This window comes from Tricharina praecox (assembly GCF_024521635.1).
Source record: "Tricharina praecox strain CBS 144465 chromosome Unknown BZA05scaffold_1, whole genome shotgun sequence".
NCBI lineage: Eukaryota > Fungi > Ascomycota > Pezizomycetes > Pezizales > Pyronemataceae > Tricharina > Tricharina praecox.
Window position 1 is genome coordinate 3,030,086 of NW_026250403.1, and position 18,083 is coordinate 3,048,168.

General features: G+C 53.2%; 6 protein-coding genes across 6 annotated transcripts; 3 read left to right on the forward strand and 3 right to left on the reverse strand.

The window, feature by feature from the left end:
• Positions 1-1,157: 1,157 nt before the first annotated feature.
• On the forward strand, positions 1,158-2,018 carry BZA05DRAFT_23485 (uncharacterized protein). The gene has a single exon (XM_051479841.1). The coding sequence runs from the start codon at positions 1,355-1,357 to the stop codon at positions 1,748-1,750; it is 396 nt and encodes a 131-aa protein (XP_051344781.1). The 5' UTR covers positions 1,158-1,354; the 3' UTR covers positions 1,751-2,018.
• Positions 2,019-3,311: 1,293 nt separating this feature from the next.
• On the reverse strand, positions 3,312-5,681 carry BZA05DRAFT_346712 (MFS sugar transporter-like protein). Its single transcript, XM_051481199.1, has 8 exons — positions 5,565-5,681; positions 5,242-5,512; positions 4,901-5,185; positions 4,334-4,840; positions 4,225-4,275; positions 4,095-4,175; positions 3,735-4,044; positions 3,312-3,679 (listed from the first exon to the last, which is right to left on the reverse strand). The coding sequence occupies exons 2-8, from the start codon at positions 5,441-5,443 to the stop codon at positions 3,424-3,426; spliced, it is 1,692 nt and encodes a 563-aa protein (XP_051344782.1). The 5' UTR covers positions 5,444-5,512; positions 5,565-5,681; the 3' UTR covers positions 3,312-3,423.
• Positions 5,682-9,707: 4,026 nt separating this feature from the next.
• Positions 9,708-11,777, reverse strand: BZA05DRAFT_383606 (uncharacterized protein). The gene is made up of 3 exons (XM_051482236.1): positions 11,407-11,777; positions 10,192-11,352; positions 9,708-10,132 (listed from the first exon to the last, which is right to left on the reverse strand). Exons 1-3 carry the CDS (start codon positions 11,652-11,654, stop codon positions 9,814-9,816), a joined length of 1,728 nt encoding a protein of 575 aa, XP_051344783.1. The 5' UTR covers positions 11,655-11,777; the 3' UTR covers positions 9,708-9,813.
• An 897-nt stretch (positions 11,778-12,674) lies between these two features.
• On the forward strand, positions 12,675-14,105 carry BZA05DRAFT_23518 (V0 complex, c/d subunit of ATPase). The gene is made up of 2 exons (XM_051479848.1): positions 12,675-13,774; positions 13,971-14,105. The coding sequence occupies exons 1-2, from the start codon at positions 12,779-12,781 to the stop codon at positions 14,052-14,054; spliced, it is 1,080 nt and encodes a 359-aa protein (XP_051344784.1). The 5' UTR covers positions 12,675-12,778; the 3' UTR covers positions 14,055-14,105.
• A 377-nt stretch (positions 14,106-14,482) lies between these two features.
• BZA05DRAFT_23525 (uncharacterized protein) lies at positions 14,483-16,312 on the forward strand. The gene is made up of 4 exons (XM_051479849.1): positions 14,483-14,573; positions 14,629-14,660; positions 14,724-15,147; positions 15,199-16,312. The coding sequence occupies exons 1-4, from the start codon at positions 14,557-14,559 to the stop codon at positions 16,076-16,078; spliced, it is 1,353 nt and encodes a 450-aa protein (XP_051344785.1). The 5' UTR covers positions 14,483-14,556; the 3' UTR covers positions 16,079-16,312.
• BZA05DRAFT_366874 (uncharacterized protein) lies at positions 16,300-17,913 on the reverse strand. The gene is made up of 2 exons (XM_051481544.1): positions 17,168-17,913; positions 16,300-17,113 (listed from the first exon to the last, which is right to left on the reverse strand). Exons 1-2 carry the CDS (start codon positions 17,630-17,632, stop codon positions 16,487-16,489), a joined length of 1,092 nt encoding a protein of 363 aa, XP_051344786.1. The 5' UTR covers positions 17,633-17,913; the 3' UTR covers positions 16,300-16,486.
• Between the last annotated feature and the right edge of the window lie 170 nt (positions 17,914-18,083).

Genomic DNA, 18,083 nt, shown 5'->3' on the forward strand with positions numbered 1-18,083 from the left:
GCACCAGAGCGGAGGGATATGCCAGTCAGTCCAGCCCGCAAGGAACGACGGCGACGACGACAATAACGCCGTCTCTCGCCTAAGGCAGGCTCGGGGATTGACATTAGGGATGTTTCAGCAAGGTATGCTGTCAGAGGGTCTCCGCTACGGCGTAGCTGCTGCGCGGTGCGGGTTAGAAGGAACGGATGGGGATGGGGGAGAACAAGAGGGGGTGGTGGTGGAAGCAAAGAAGCTTATGGCTGACTATAAAGAGGGTCTGCCCAGCGACTCGGAATCTCCCCCCTCTACTACTAGAACTCTATACAGCACCTCAATCGTCAGCAGCAAACAGCAAGCAGCAAGCAGCAGAGCAGTTTCTTGGTGAAGCGGCCCCGACAAAGTTTGAACGAGGTCCAGTCCAAGTTTCGCCCCCAATCCAAATCGACTCGTTCGTCACATCGACCATTTTGACGGCAGTCGTCTATCCTCAAACCTCAACCCCAACCCGCAACCCCTGCGCATCGAACAGAATTCCGCAGACACACACACAAAAAAATCAAAGGGTACGTGTGACAGCTCCTCAGAGCAGCCACCATGCACGGAAGAGAACCGAGGGCTCGAACAGCATTTCTTTTCACCGCTAAAGAGAAAGAAAACGCACACCGCCCTTCCCCTCCTGGTCGAGAAACCAATTTGTATAGGACGGTAGCTAATCGATCACGTAACCCGCAGCACCGTCGCTAAGGCAAACAAAAAAAGGAAAAAAAGAAAAGGAAAGAAAAAAGAAAAACACAAACGAGCCACGTTTTTGGCGTCGAGTGTTGGTTCCTGCTTAGGGATTAGCCGCAAAGGTAGATCTCACCGACTCTGTGTGTCAACCATCAAGATGAGGACCTAAGAACCTGTCCAAGACGGGGCTGTCGCCCGCCAGCGCCCTGGAGGGGCTTTAATTGTCGCTTGGGAACGGGGACAGGCCCCGATGACGTCCTGCATTTCCGTTCACCTTTGAGGCTCTCTAAGGCGGACGGAGATTGGAAGTCCTGCAAATTTGCAAATTTGCAAACATTCACAGACTTGTGTAAATAATACATACCGAACCTGGGCTGACGGATGTTTATTTAAGACGCAACGACCAGTTCCGATTACTGCTGTTTGAATTCCGGCGCCACTCTATTCGCTACCACTGTCAGCATAACTATCACCAGCCATCAACCCCTCGGAGTCTCTCGATCCTAGCATATTATCACCAGCTATCAACCCCGAATCTCGAGCCGATCCTACATACTAGCATACCTACCTACAGCACAAGCACTCGCATCCCCCCACCCCCGCCCCCCACTCCGGCAAATCCCATATCCGAAAAACAAAGCTCAGGATGGTCCGAGTCCGCCGGTGGATGTGTTGCAAATGCGGCAACTCATGGATGGTCGTAAAAGACTCCGACGACGCAAACATCTGCTCGTACAGCGAGTGCCAGCACGAGCGATGCACGGGTTGCACCACCGTCATGATGAACGTGCCCATGGATCCCGCCGGCATCACCCCCATATGCAGGCCCATACCGGACCAGATTCACCTTCCCCAACATCATCATCAAAATGAAGACGACGAGGAGGACGTGGAGGAACGGCCGTCAATACACCTCCCCACCACCCGGCCCAGAGTCTCGCACATGCCGCACGCCGATGACGGTGCCGAAGCAACGATACCCCACGGGCCGAGTCCGACCAGCCGGGTCTGCGGAGATCACGATCTGCAGGCACGGGGCTAAAGAAGAAGATGTATAGATACATTGTCCTGAAGGTCTCTGTGTTTTTTTTCCTATGGTTATGTGCAGGGGGTTTCTTGGGAGTTTCTTTTTTTATTTATCGAAACGGATCTGGCGCATATCAAACAGGTTATATCGTTTTGTTTTATTTTTTGTTTGTTTCGGGGACAGCAGAGATATGTGTATTATTTCGGGGAAAGGAAGGAGAGATATGTATTTTATCGTAGCTTCCTCAGCTACGGACGGCACTGCATTGGATGGGCATTGGGCGGGAGGGTGGACAAATACCATACTACCTTTTTATCTACATATCACTCATATCACTCATATCATTCCCGGTCCCACAAAATTTAAACTACATATCTCGGCAATGCTTTCCTTTTCATAATTCGAATCGCCTTCCGTCACCCGTGTCCAAAATCCGGATATCGATCGATCGATCGACAGGCACAGGCACGGTTTTGTAGAGTACCTAAGCATCACATTCGTCAATCATTCCAGAATCCAAAGCAGGTTCCATTCTTTCCCCTCCCGTCCACGAAGTCCACGCTATGGCCACGTTCCTCGACTTCTTTGTGCACAATGTACATTAGAACGTCTATATACGTCTATCCTGATTCCTAAGTTCTATGCAAGTTCTAAGTAATGTCGCTACCTGTAACGAGGAATTGCACATTGCCCACTGCAAGTCTGCAACGGCCACTGGTCCCCGTTATAGCTTATGCAGGTCACCTCCCGGTCGCCCCATGGTCCATGTTCGAAATTAAACCTTCTTCTGGTCAGTCGGCTAGGTGCTGCAGGTTCAGGCCCAGGTGCAGGTGCAGATGCTGATGCTGCGGCGGCCAGGGACGTGCATACCGAGGTGCATACCGAGGATGCGGGGTCGCGGCGGGCACGGATCGTCACTCGGTACAGAAGTGTCCTTGGAGAGGGGGGGGTTTCGTTCCAAGATGGGAATGGAGGCGCGATCTACTAGCAGATACCAACGTCCCTGTCGGATGCCACGAGGCAAGAAAGGAAGGAAGGAAGGAAGGAAGGAAGGAAGAAATAAAGAAAGGAACACAGCCAGGTAGGCTGTTGATGTGCGCATGCGGACCAACTTCTCGTATGTACATAGACTATTGTAACGCAAGGCTTGGAGAACAGCGAACTTAGCCATGGGCCGTGTGTTGCGCACACACACTCGCAAGGCTTTGAGTGTTTGCGGTTCCTATCACCCGTACCAGCCGCACTGCGGATGACCTGCGGTACTAGTGGATCACAGCCTCGTGGTTGATACTACGGAGCCTACGGGCCTACGGCTGCGCAAAACTTCGTCGACACCGTGGGGCAATATATAAGCTGTAATCCGCCGTGCATGGCGCCGAGGGTAGGAACGTGGTGGAACGGTGAACCGATGTTCGGAGAGCGAGCTGTGCATGCATGCCCCAACGGATCTCTAGGGTTACATACTGTCTCGGGGGTATAGATGAGCTGAGAATTAAGTTATCGTGTCGTTCTGTCTCGAGTCCCACAGGCTCGGAAGCACAATTCAATTCATCGACAAAAGATTTTCGACATGAGCGGGGAATCGTAATTAAATTTTACATACAAGTACTATATAGCGTATAAATCCATCCTCGTACACCATCGTCATGCGTTCTTACATAGCGTGCATACATGCCTTCATCAAGCGTTTACATAGCTTTCACCGCCGAGCTTCTCTCCGCCAGCTGGCGCTCCAATCTCGACACCACCACGAGCGTCCGCTCCTTATCCTTCTTCCCCGAGTCATCCCCCCAGATCTCGTCCATGTCCTCGAGCGAGCGGCCACAGGTCTCGGGCACGACGAACCAAGTCCACACGCCAGAGAGCAGCGAAAACACCGCAAAGAAAACGAACGCACCATAAGCAGAGTGCTGGACTAGTGGCGGGGTGATGAGACCGATGATGCTATTACATTTACGTCAGTGGCGGCGGGGGGCAGTGGAATAGGGCGAGGACGAACAAGTTATTAAACCAGTTTGAGCAGGTGGCTAGTGCAACGCCCTTTGCGCGCAGGGTGGAGTTGAAGAGCTCTGCTGGCATCGCCCAAGCGACGGGGCCCCAACTGAGGCCGAAGGCGACCATGTACACGAAAATGAAGGAGATCCCGGCCCAGGCGGCGCCCTTGTTCTGTTCCCATTCTCCTTGGTACGTGCCGATTACGGCTGCGACGATCACGTGGCAGATGAACATTGCTGCTGAACCCCAGAGGAGGAGAGGTCGACGTCCGACGCGGTCCATCAGGAAGATGGCTGGAGTCACTCCGACAAGCTCTGCGAAATGTTAGTCGTCGAGTGCTGCAAAAGAAGTAGATATGACGCACGCAGTATGTTCATGACACCGGACATGTTGAGTTGCATCTCGTAGTCGAGCCCGAGAGATTCAAACAGTGAGGGGCCATAGTCTGTCCAATCATTAGAAGTTGCCATCAAGACACACGCAGAAAAACATACAGATCATCGCGTTGATTCCGACGAGCTGTTGGAAAAGCATCAATCCCATTCCTAATAATCATTAGCCATCGACAGGTTTCGTCCTGCCACACACACACGTGAAACTCACCAACTAACGTGCGCTTATAGCTATTCTTGCGGAATGTGTCCGCCCAGCTAACGAGCTCAAGTTTCAAACCGGCGATGGTACTAGTGTCGGCCACAAGGTTGGGGTGGCGCTCGGCCTGAACCTCCTTCTGCACTGCCGCCTCCGCGCGGACCTCTATCCACTCGGCTATAACACGCTCATCCGTCTCGGGCAGCTGCCGCAGTCTCACCAGAGTCTTGAGTGCCTCTTCGTCGCGGCCTTGCGCAGCGAGCCAACGGGGCGAGAACGGCAATATCTTCATAAAGGCGCAGAGAACAATAGCTGGGAAAAGCTGGAGAAGGAACGGGAGTCGCCATGACCAATCGCTGACGATAAACCGGGTACCGTAGGTGATGTAGAACGCGACGATGATTCCAAAGACGATGCTCCATTCCTCCAAAACCAGCAACGAACCACGCACGTTTGGAGGCGATATTTCCGAGATGTAGAGGGGCGCCACCATGGACAAGGTACCGATTCCAATTCCGCCTGAGGGGCAATTGCACGTCAGTAAGCAAGGTCGGATGCTGCACTACATGAGCCACTTACCAACGGTACGGCCGATGACAAGCATGGCGTATGTCACGGAACCTGTCTGGATCGCACTGCCAATCAGGAACCAGATGAACCCCACGAACATCGCATATTTCCTCGAAAGTCTATCGGCTAGAAACCCTGCCTGTGCTGCGCCCAACAGTGCGCCGAGCTGCAACATGGCGGTCATCAACCCTTTCCAGAAGCCTGCCGAAGAATTCCGGTTCGCATCGATCCTCGGAAACATGTCGTTGAAGTGATCCATCGTCAACGTGATCGATATCACGCCCTGGTCGTAGCCTATAGAAGCATCAGCCGGAAGCGCACCCCAAATGCCTGCTGACGGGAGAATGTACCGAACAGGAAGCCACCCATCGCGGCAAAGACCGCGCATCTTACGACGAATCCCGATTGAAGCAGACCCTTCAATCCTGCCGGGCCGTACGACCTGGCAAGCGCCTCCGGATCCTTCGCAAGTTCCGTTGTTCGTGCTACTTCGTAATGGGTAATAGGTAGCTCCGACGGTGTGCCGCACCCAGGTTCGATTTTTTCTTCCATCACGTAGACGTGGACGATATTCTCGGGAACGAAGAGCTAGGTAGATCCGGACGTGTGTTCTATGATGGTCTCGGATACGTCAGTACAAAGTGTTCAGCAACGCTGCTATGGTGATACGTACGTCTTAACGTCACTGGGAGAGGAAACAATACGTGCGTAAACTCATGAGGGTATCACGAAACCTCCAAACAGCTGCAGAGAATGATTGCAGGCGAACTGCTTCTGACACGGAAAAAGGGGGACGGCCTCCGGCCAACCGGAGGTGGCTAACCACCTTTTTAAGTAGAGTACGATCTCCCGCATGGCCGTTCCCACTGCACGCGACAGCCTCTCTGCAAACTAGAAAATACCTGGTCTAGATTGAGATTTCTAGGTTCAAGTTCACGTTCAAGGTTGCGCGCAACGCTATCAGCCCATATCCATGCCTAGCATGTCGAAACTCTGCGCGGGCGGGAGCTGCGGTCAACCCCATGGAGAAGTTTGTTCTCTGATGTTTGGTTTCCGTATGTATGAGGTATGTCGTGCATGCGGTGTTTCGTTACAGGAAAACCATGGTTCCTCGAGCTCTTTGAAGAAGGTGGATGGAACACAAATATATCGATTGGCACATATCGAGAACCGACGAGGTCCCCATGCACGATGATGCCAAAGTCGGCAGAAAACGCCGACGTTCGCGCTTTTTCTCCGTGGCCGTCTGACTTGTCCCTAATGGGTTAGACCATGGAAATAAAAAGCGGTTAGACAACCACAAGCCACCATCTGGCGTCTGCAGGGCCGTTAACGATCGGCGGAGAATTACTGTCCGTTCTCGAGGATTATCGAGGCGAAATGCGAAATGTCTGATGGGGATTTTCCTTTTTCGAGAATCGTGGAATTCAGCTACCCATGAAATATCACTCTGAGAATGAGTCGGCATGAGGCGGGTCGGAATTTCTCATATGTATTCCTGGCCATTACGGATGTGGAACGACGGGTTCCACCCCTGGCCGGGGAAGAGAGTCGAACCGCCGAGCCAGACCTCGGAGGCGGCGGCGGCACTAGACCCTATAAACTCAATCAACGGGCCAGAGAGGACCGGGACAAGAGCCGAGGCGCGCGCGACGCGGTGGCGGGAAGAGAGACGCATTGAAGAGCCGGATGAGAAGGTGCGGAGCAGGCAACGGAAGATGAAAGGGCCGGGACATGGCCGAGGGACTCGCTGGTAGATCTTTGGCAGGTGGCTTTTGGGAGGTCCACAAGACTGCTGGCGGAATTGTCACGCGTGAAATACCGAGTTCAAAACGAGGAGTCGGGTAAAGAAACTATGCGGGTCATTCACGTAGATAGCAAAGGTGCTTCGAGAGTAGCGTTCGGTCCGCGAATGCCAGCCGCACCTGCGCTTATTGTACAAACGGCTCGCCTATGCACCGGCGTGCCAACGCAGCTTGGTGCTGTTTCGCTTTCCCTTTTTCTTTTGCTGCCGAGGTCGACGGAAACGTTTCTGACGGAGAGCCCAAACTCAGGCATGGACGATGGCGGCACCATGACTTCACAAGAAGATGGAGGATCCGTAGATGGATGTCGCACAGCTACGGCAGACGTAAGACGCTTCATTCTCCTCTATTCTCACCAACCCCTCCTCGATGTCGGCCCACTCTCTTATTCTCTTCCCTTCATTGGCAATCTCCAGCGGCGATCCGCTAGTCGTCGTACTAATATAACTTTCGGGAGTGACACGATGCAAACCACTATTTCAAGATTCGTTTTTTGGAATAGACATCTCCAAAGACTTCTGTCAAGTGACAAGAAGGTGATCAGAATGTTCTGGCTATGCCAAAGCTCCACGAACAGCGCGGGCATCAGGTGGTCCAGCGTCATATCTTCACAGTTAAACCTGTTGGCTCCTCATGAGATGAACCAAGACTAGCGAAAGTACAAGAGAAGTATCATTATTAGGAGTGAAGTAACCCTCGCCATCCATTCCATACAAACTACCTTGGCTATCTAACGCCAAAGCCTTGAGCCCGCGCTCGCATTCCATCCAAACCTGAAGCCAAAAGCAACCCCGATCCACCCCTATCCATCCCTATCCCAAAGGTAACGCACAAATCTCCTCATTACAAAAGTTCACAGAACCTCTCCTTCCTCCTCCTTCCCCGAGGTTCATCGTATGAGCACCTCCCTTTCTTCCAATATTGTCGTTTGCGCGTAGAAATCATTTATCGTAACTCATAAAACATAACTCGTAATTCATAAAACATAACTCGTAATTCATAACTCGTAACTCATAACATAAAGTCGTAAACGTAACTCATAGCAGTCGTGTCGTAAATCGTAATCGTAATCGGCCACAGCAGCAGACGCCTCATGCGGTCGCAGTCACCACGGGTTGGGCAGTAACCGCACAGCCCATATCCTCATCATCGCCATTCACCTATGCTCGTCAGTCGGCGCACGCAGTCGGTATGTCAGTAGAATAGCACCCACCCAAAGAAACACGTCCTTTCTGCACTCATCGTTGAGCGGCGCTGAGAGCCGTGCGCAGCAGCGACTGAGCCGGAGCGCGGCCGAGGCGGCGGAGAGCGATTGTGAGAGGTCGGCGTGGTAGGGGATCAGCGCCGGGCGGCGGTGGGAGCGCGGTGGGAGGACGGACATTGTCGAGGATGTGGGTATGGATGAATGGGCGTAGGTAAGGTTGGAGTGGCGGTAGGTGAGGTATGGGTGTGGTTGATGGTCGTTGGGGTGCGTAATTGTGGAGAATGAGTGCAGTTGTGTAGAGTGATGAGTGACGCGGATTGCATGCCAGCGTGAAGTAGCGTGGCAGTCTGTTACGCGTTCGTGATATTGCCGGCTAGCTTTTTGTTACTTTCAAGCTCATGAGCTTGAAAATAACAATCTAATGCATTGAATACAATTTTTAATTCATAATAGAAGCAATTCATGCATTTTTGAAAGAAAAAGCACTCTCATGTTGCCGAGAGTGTCTCACGCGTGATCACTCGATTTATGTCCTTGTGAGGGATGTTATAATATCTCACTCGTTGTTTAGTCGCTTACACGGTCATGACGGCGGGAAGCACTGGCCGCCTCTCTAGATTTTCTCTCCCTCTCCTACCACCCTCTTCCGTGTCTTCTCTCGAGGCTTTCAGACTCTCTCAATACAATACTCAATCATCAAATTCCAACAGGTTATGAGCCCAGCCCAGCGCTATCAAATTTCTATCTTCTAACATAACAAGTCACTTTTCGCTGCTCGCATAATCCACTATGTCGAACACCGAAATGTACAGCTTTCTGTCTCTCTTTCTATGTACGGATGAGCCGGGCGGAGAGCAATCCCCTCGGCGATGCTCGCACTCAAGATTATTACCGGCGAAGAAACCGAAAACGCCTACCTATCCGAAACCCCACTGCGAACATCTGCTGACCTTCGTGGTTACAGGAGAGTAGGGTTACTTTCGTAGCAAGAGCTTGGACGCTTTTTGCAGCTTTCAAGTTTCGCAATGTTCGCAGTGGGGTTTCTGAAGGTAGGGAGTTTTCGGTTTCTTCGCCGGTAATAGTCTTGAGTGCGAGCATCGCCGAGGGGATTGCCGAAATGCGCAGTTTTCAAGTGTCGTAGCTGTCTGGGGAAAGTTTCTCGATGGGTCTGTACTTGGAGTTGTACATTTCAGTGTTCAACATAGTGGATTATACGGGTGCCTAGCGATAGGTGATTTGTTGTGTTGGAAGATGGTGGTCGTTTGGGCGGTGCGGAAGTTCGGAGATCGTACGAACAGAAGATGCGGTATAGCGAGAGATAGAGGGAGAGTTGCAGGACAGGAGTCTCAATATTGTATTGGCTATCTGACTTGATGAAGATACGAAAGAACAGGCAAGATGGGCGGTTTATATAGAAGAAAACAGGAGATACAGAGGCATACAGTTTCCCAACATCTGTTTTCCAGTCTTGAACTATGTCCTTCTACATTACGTATCATGCCTTTGGGTTCGCTCGGCTGTGCTGACGCATATTTCTTCGGGTGATTTGATAGTGCTGGGCCGGACTCATATCCTGTTGGAAAACATGGGATATCTAAACGTTATGGTGCTAGACTTGGAAAGGAACCTACACGAAGTCGGAACGGACAGTGGGGGAGGATAAAGCAGTGTGAATTCCCATGATCAAGCTACCTGAGTTGGCTACAGGCTACAGTTTTGAATCTTCACAATTTGCGAGGTTCACTAGGACCCTCGGCCTTCGCAAAAGCAAGTGAATGTTAATATTCAGATTGATATCGAGAAATATGGGACGGATATATATCTTGGACGTTCCGATGTGAAGCATCTTGACATCAATTGGCGCCACTTGTAGCTTCTATCTCCTTCGATCGTAAACCCGCCTACCCACTTAACTACAACCCTACGGCACTTTGCAATTTCCCTTCATCATTCCTGCACAGTCTCCCATCCTCTCTGGTCGCCCACCTGTCGCTCCCAACCGCAGTAATCGCGTAGAAAATCTGGTCGGGATCATACTTGTCCTTGATGCGTAGCAAGCGATCGTAATTGATGCCAAAAAACTCCTTTTTGAAGTCCGGCTCGAATGGATCCCCTTCGTTCATATATGCCCCCGAGTCTGGTACCAGCTCGCGCAACGCACCACCCCATTTGTTCGTGATTGTTTGCTGGTCTGCAATGATGGAGGCGGGGGTTGCGGTATCATTCCACGGACTGGATACATATGTCAGCGAATCGCTTTCCACTACGGAGTGAGGGGCAGGAGGAAATACATCGTAACCACAAGGTTGAGTTGGTTGTCTCTCCACGCTGGGAGAACTGCGTTGTCGGGGAACCCAGCTATTTCGAGCGTCGGGTGCGTTGTAACCTCAAAGATGAGGGAGCCGGAATTGATTATACCCTTCAGCGTCTCCTGTAGTCGCTGCGGTTCGTTCACTACGAGTGACCGTGGAATCAACCGTCCGCCGTACTGCGCGATTCCCACTTGTATGTAGTCGAATGCGGCGTTATAGGCAGGCAGATAGCCACTAAACTCGGTGATGTTGACGGTGTGCTGCAGCCCCAGCTCTTGCAGCCTCTCGACAAGCGGGGCCAGCTGCGCGTTTGCCTCCTCGGCTGTGAACCCTGGGCCGAACCATGGATTCAACGAGAACGAGCCAGTGAAATACACATCGACCGAGAATGCCCCTGCATCGGTGTATCCAGGTGTAAGGGAGTGGAAGAAAGCCACAGCTTCCCACCACTTTGCCACCTGCTCTTCGCTCCCATCGTGTGTCCACGAGATCTTGGCCATCGTCGTCACGGAATCGGGGTGCGCCTTGACGGTCATCGCCGTGACAATACCGTACGTGCCTCCGCCACCACCAGACAACGCCCAATACAGCTCCTTATTCTTCTTTAGGTTGGCGACTCGCACCTCACCGTCCGCCGTCATCACCTCCCACTCCAGCACCTGATCTGCCGCCAGGCCATACCGAGAATTGAGCGCACTGTGCCCACCACCTTGCGTGTAACCACCCGCGATGCCCACAGTCGAACACTCGCCGCCAACGATCTGCAGTCCCAGCTTATGCGCCACGTCGTAGGCCTCAAACCCCTGAACACCCGCGCCCAGCTTCAACGCCGCGCCCGTCCACGAGTGCGCCCCCTTGTACTTCGCGATGTGCTCGATATTCTTGAGGCGGTGCGTCCACACCGCTAGCGCGCCCGCGCCCGTCGATTTGCCCAGGTAGTCGTGTCCTGTGTTCCGGATCACCAGGCGCACGTTGTGTTTGCGTGCGAAGCGGATTCCGGCGGCTATGTGCGCGGGCTTCGTCACGTTGATGGCGTAGTGCACGTAGTTTCCTAGGCTGCAGGGGGAATCCGTCGATGTGAATGGATCGCATGAACGGTTTGTCCATACGGGCGCCATTATGGAAGATGATGACTCGTCGCTGAAAGTATCGTTAGTCAAACATTCGCGATATATGTGGAAAGAAACTGCTTACTGGAAGGTTGGATCGTGCCAACCCTCGCGAATCAAGGCACAGGCCGCGGCATCGTAGTTGGGCTCATGGCAAGGAGACCCGATTGGTGTCGTCGCCACGAGACGGCCAGACACGGTTTTGTTTAGAGTGGCCCATTCCTTCGTGGAAGGCCAGTCAGCGTCGCCGGGAAAGGAGCGGCAATCATCTGTGGATGCGCTGGCTGGGAAGACCAGCGATAGGAGACCCAGAAGGGCGTATAAACGTGCCATTATGATCGTACGGAGGGGTAGGTACCGGTCTTCTCTTCAGGAGTGGGGTGAAGCGCGGGTATTTGTACATGCCTGGAATTGCGGATCACGATGTCCACCTCCGGGTCCCGAGAGCACTCAGCATCCATCGGAACAGCAATTTAGATGGATGTACGCCTTGCAGATCCCGGGTTGTACAAGTGGATAGAAACACAAGGGTTCACATCGTGAGTGATGCGTGGTGACATGTACCTGCCTCTGCAGTAGTAGAAGCCTTGGAGTTGCACGGATCATGGAGCCAGATCTAGTACCTATGGGTAAGTAGAGTACGGTAGCTACGGAGTACATAGCAAGGCCATCCACAGACAATTCGCAGCCATCCGAGAAAGGCAAGTCTGAGCCGGAACTACAAGCACAGCTCGTTTTCGTCTCCGCAGCACCACTTTTTTACCCTGTCCATGGCTTGTTCATGGTGTGGAGATATGTAATTCGCCTTGGATGCCCAGTGGATAACCTAAGAGCTACCAAAGTGTCTTGCACCGGGAAGTACCTGGAAACAGAGGACAAAACAGCTCATCATTCCGGGGGACGGGCCTTACATGCGCCAAAGTCAACGCCGCCATCGGTGTCAATTCGGAAACATTAGCAATGCAGAAAATCCCACAGTGTAGAGAGCCAAATAGTGAGTCCTCCACATAGTACATCCGAATTCCTCCACTCGGTAACAAGGGCGAGAACATCAATTTATTTTGCACACAGCCCCACTTGGCAGAAAAAGAGAACATCAATCTATTGTTGCACTTGGCCTGTCCAAACTAACTGTGGCCACCTCCCGCTCGACGGAAAACTCACCAACGATCCAATAATACGAGTGATGCTAGATGATTCACTTCGGAGTAGCAAGCGCTCACCGAGTAAAAGTGTGCCCGCAACCGGAAACTTCCATTTTTCTTGCCTGAGGCGCTGTCGGACGAGCTTGGCTGTAGCTTAGGCGGACTGTTCGCAGCTGTAACCGGGTGGATGACGACGGCGGCCGTCGGGTAACAACCTTCCCTGGGGACCCTGTTTGGGCGGTTGCAGCTCGCGTCACCGCCTCGACCTCCAACACACACACCTCTCCCGAAACTTTGCTCCCCAAATCAACAATGGAAGGCCTCTTTTTTAACGTCAATAACGGCTACATCGAGGGCCTTGTGCGTGGTTATCGCAACAGCCTTCTTACCTCCGCCAACTACTCCAACCTAACTCAATGCGAGAACTTGGATGACCTCAAGCTCCAGCTCTCGCCCTCCTATGGCGATGTCCTCGCGAACGTCCCCTCGCCGCTCTCGACGTCCACCATCGCCTCCAAAGCCACCGAGAAGCTCATATCCGAGTTCCGCTACATTCGTGCCAATGCTACAGGCTCTCTCGCCAAGTTCATGGACTACCTCACCTACGGTTACATGATCGACAACGTCGCGCTGCTGATCACGGGAACTCTACACGAGCGCGACACGCGGGAGCTTCTTGAGCGTTGCCACCCGCTCGGTACTTTCGAGACGATGCCGGTGCTGTGCGTGGCAACCAATATCGAGGAGCTCTACAACTCGGTGCTGATCGAGACGCCGCTTGCTCCCTACTTCAAGAGCAATCTCTCGTCGGCCGACCTGGACGAGCTCAATATTGAGATCATTCGTAACACCCTGTACAAGTCATACTTGGAGGACTTCCATCGCTTCTGCATGTCGGAGCCCGGAATCGCGGGAACTCCTTCGGCAGAGATCATGGACGAGATGCTGTGCTTCGAGGCTGACCGCCGAGCGATCAATATCACGCTCAACTCATTCGGCACTGAGCTCTCCAAAAAGGAACGCCAGAAGCTCTACCCCAGTTTCGGGAAGCTGTATCCGGAGGGCTCATATATGCTCGGGCGCGCGGACGACGTGGACGGTGTTAGAGCAGCAGTCGAGGGCATCGGAGAGTATAAGAGCTTCTTTGAACAGGGCTTCGGTATGGGCGGAGGTGGAGGCCTCGGCGCTGGTCGGCCCAAGAGCTTGGAGGACTTGTTCTACCAGAGGGAGATGGAGATTTCGAAGGCGACGTTCACACAGCAGTTCACGTACGCAGTTGTGTTTGCGTGGGTTAAACTGAAGGAACAGGTATGTAGCCTCTTGATCCTGTTCGATGTTTTCTTCCTTTTTCGCGGGCCCTTTCCCATCCGTCCCGGAGCTCCGTAATTACGGAGCTCTTACACTGCTATGTGGAACGGGAACATGGAAACATTAGGACCTCGGCGCGTTTCGCAAGGCCATTGTGCCATGGAGGAAGAGTTGCTAATGTGTGTGCGCTCAACAGGAAATCAGGAACATCACATGGATCGCCGAGTGTATAGCACAGAACCAGAAGGAGAGGATCGGAAACTACATCAGCATATTCTAGGCGGGTGGATTTCTTGGTTGCTTCGAGTTGGTGGTTGGCGGGTTAGGTAGTCGTGATAACTGATTTGTCTTTTCTTCTCGCTGTGGTCTGACTGTTTGTCTTTATGCGCGTGTTTCCCTTGTTTTTATCGTACAGTGTAGTATTATGACCATGTACTTGAAGCCGGCGTCAGGAGTCGAGCTTGGTGCCCGGGTGCTTAGGTTGTGGGGCAATCTTGGGGTGGAATTCAATTTGTCTTGAAGTGTAATACTAGAGTACTTCTTTGCGGAGAAGCCTCTGGAGATTATGCTGAATGGAGTTGTGAGCGATACCATATATTATGTTCTCTCAAGCTGAGGTGCGTACCTCAGCTTGACATGTACCTGCATTTAAGTATCTACTGAGAACTTGTGCCGACGCCACGTGATCGGTAAATAAGCATATGGTACCACGGGAGGTTCCGTGTCCATAACACCTTGAACTTCTCGACAGCTCTCTACAATAATCACCATCAGCCACGAAAATGCTATACAACATCGCGTATGTTCCTCAGCCTTCGAGTCGAAGAGTCCAAGCTAATTCCACCGTTCCTCAGCATGGTCAGCGACTTCTTCTACCCCCAGCCGGGTATGTACGTCTCATCAACTCCTTTCCCACAGCGGCGGCGGCCGTACTGAACGTGCTCCGTAGGTGGTGTCGAATCGCACATCTACCAGCTCGCCTCGAAGCTATCCGACCGCGGCCACAAAGTAATAATAATCACGCATCAATATGACACGCGATCGGGCGTGCGCTACCTCACGAACGGGCTGAAAGTCTACTACGTCCCGTTCTTCGTCATCTACCGCGAGTCGACCATGCCCACGGTCTTCTCTTTTTTTCCCATCTTCAGGCAGATTATCCTACGGGAAAAGATACAGATCGTGCATGGGCATGCGTCATTGAGTAGCATGTGCCATGAGGCCATATTACATGCTAGGACGATGGGACTGCGCACTTGCTTCACGGACCATAGTCTGTTTGGATTTGCAGATGCGGCGAGTATCCTCACCAACAAGCTGCTGAAGTTTATATTGAGCGATGTGGATCATGTCATCTGCGTTTCGCACACCTGGTACTTCACATCTCCCCATTGCACTGTTCCCTCTGCTGACAACCACACCAGCAAAGAAAACACCGTCCTCCGAGCGTCGCTCGACCCTGCGAGCGTCTCAGTGATCCCCAACGCCGTCGTCGCCGAGAACTTCAAGCCGGACCCCAGCAAAGCCTCCAAGGACTACATCACGATCGTCGTGATCTCGCGTCTGTTCTACAACAAAGGCACTGACCTCCTCGTCGCCGCCATTCCGCGCATATGCGAGATCCACCCCACCGTGCACTTCCTGATCGCGGGATCCGGCCCCAAAGCTATCGACCTCCAGCAGATGATAGAAAAACACATGCTGCAGGACCGCGTCGAGATGATCGGCCCCATCCGGCACGAGGAGGTGCGCGACGTGATGGTGCGCGGACACATCTACCTGCACCCGAGTCTGACGGAGGCGTTCGGGACGGTGCTGGTCGAGGCCGCCAGCTGCGGCCTGTACGTGGTGTGCACGGAGGTCGGCGGGATCCCCGAGGTGCTGCCCAGCCGGATGACGGTATTCGCGCGGCCAGAGGAGGACGACGTCGTCGATGCTACCTGCCGCGCCATCGCAGAACTGCGCCGCGGAAACGTCAAGACCGAGAAGTTCCACAAGCGCGTCCAGCAGATGTACTCGTGGACGAATGTCGCGATGCGCACGGAGCGCGTCTATGATGGCATCTGTCGCGGAGAGCAGGCGAGTCTTATGGATAGGCTGAAGAGGTACTATGGCTGTGGTATCTGGGCGGGCAAGTTGTTTGTCATCTGCGCAGTCGTCGATTACCTCCTCTGGTGGGTCCTGGAGTTTTGGTATCCCAGGAGTGGCATCGACGTGGCGAGGGATTGGCCAAAGAAGGAGGTGGTCGTGAAGGAGGTGAAGGATGGCAGTGGGATAAGGGTAGGTAGGAAAAGGAGTGAGTGAGTGAGTCTGTGTGCTTCGGGGAAGGGTGCGAGATGTATGAGCGGCCCTACTAAAGCCGTGGGGCTTGTCGCGGAGAGCGTGTCCGCTCCGATTCCGTCCATTATAATTTCATATAGATCTGGATGTCAGAGGTCGGGAGTTGTGGGGAACGGCATCGCTGGACTTAAATAGTTCCTGTGAACATAAGGAATATGGACTGGAAATAAATAAGCAGACGTCACGGGGAAGTGAACATTTCCAATCAGTACACAACATAACTTCGGCGGCGTTATTCTTCCTTTTTCCATACATCCTCTCGCATTAACACTTGACTACCGCTTGCTTGCTCCAGAACATGATATAAACAAATTACAACGCGTTTATGTTTAAAAGCCATAGCTTCGGGTATCTTCCACCACACACGCTCCTCTACTGCGCTTTCTTCTCGCCCTTCTGCTGATCCTCCTCCTCGAACCACTTCAACGTCCTGATCAGACCGTCCTGCAGGTTCCATAGGGGCTCGTATCCCAACATTTTCTTCGCCTTCCGGATATCAAAGTATCTGTTCCAGCAACTAAACTTGACCCGGAACCGTGTGAACCCCGGCTCCTTGCCCATGATGTACGCGAAGGCCTCTGCCGCGGCCGCAAGCGAGACACCGACCTCCCGGGGCATCTTGATGTAGTACGACGGGTAGTGATTCCTGAGCGCCCAGACAGCGCGGGGGAAATCCCAAAAGTAGACCGGCTCGCCATTAGTGATGATGAAGGCCTCGCCATCGACAGTGAACGGGCTCTTGGGGGTGGTAGCGGGGTCGATGGCGACCAGCTTCTCGGCCGCCAGGATGTGCGCGTACGCGCTGTTGCCAATGTACGTGAAGTCGAACAGGTTGCTGTTGTCGCCGATCTGGAACTTGGTCTGCCCGTTCGCCATCACCTGAAGCATCCCCGGGATCAGCTGCCGGTCGCCCTCGCCGAATAGCCCCGACAGCCGCAGCGCGCACGTAAGCATCCCGCCTTCGCGGTTGGCTTTGAGAACCATTTCTTCGCCGATCGCCTGGAGGGGTCAGTCAGATTCGTGTGTGACGAGGGGGAGTGTAGCGGGGCCTACCTTAGTCTCCGTGTACGGATCCAGCGACTTCTTTGGAATCGGCGCCGTCTCGTTCAAGTTGATGACGTCGGTCTCGCCGTCGAAGAGGACGCTGGCGGAGCTGGTCCAGACGAAGGCCTTGACGCCGGCGGCCTTACTGGCCTCCATGCAGATGCGGGTGCCCTCGACGTTGACCTTGAAGTACAACTCCTTGCCGAGGCCGTGGACGGGGGACACGGTGTCGATGACGGTTTCGGGCTTCTCCTTTGCGAGCACGCTGTCGACCGACTCGCGCGACGTGATGTCACCATCGTAGTAGGTCACGCCCGGGAAACGGTTGATGTTGGTGCGCAAGTCGAGGACGGAGATGGCGGCCGTGGGGTGCGTCTCCTGCAGGAGCCGCACGACGTGGTGCCCCAGGAAGCCGCAGCCGCCGATCACGAGCACCGATTTCAACGACGTGGTGGATGGTCTCATGGAAGTCATAGTGGATTGTGTGTTCGTGAGGAGGTGGATGTAGCTGGGAGAGGTCAATTGAGAATCGTAGTTGAGGAAAGGTCGCCTGTCGAGTAGGTTCGGTTTTCAAGGAGAAATTCGTGTAACCTTGAGCTTCACAGCAACCAGAGCGCGTTGACCAGGGGGCGCTAGAGTATCTCATCCGGTTAACACATCACCCTCATTGTTAGTGCCAGAATCGAGCCGACTATCGCCCCGCATAATCGATTTCTTTACGAGATCTGAAGCTCTCCGGCCCGACCAAGTCTGTGTGGAATCTCTACGTTTCAAATCATCTTCGAACCTATCACAAATGGCGGGGAATCCTAGATTTACAAACTCCTAGAAACCATCACCGTGTGCAAACGGAATAATCATTCTGCCTAAACTCTGCAGGCGAGGAGCTGGGAGTGAGATTCAACCGTATGGAGGGGGCCACAAG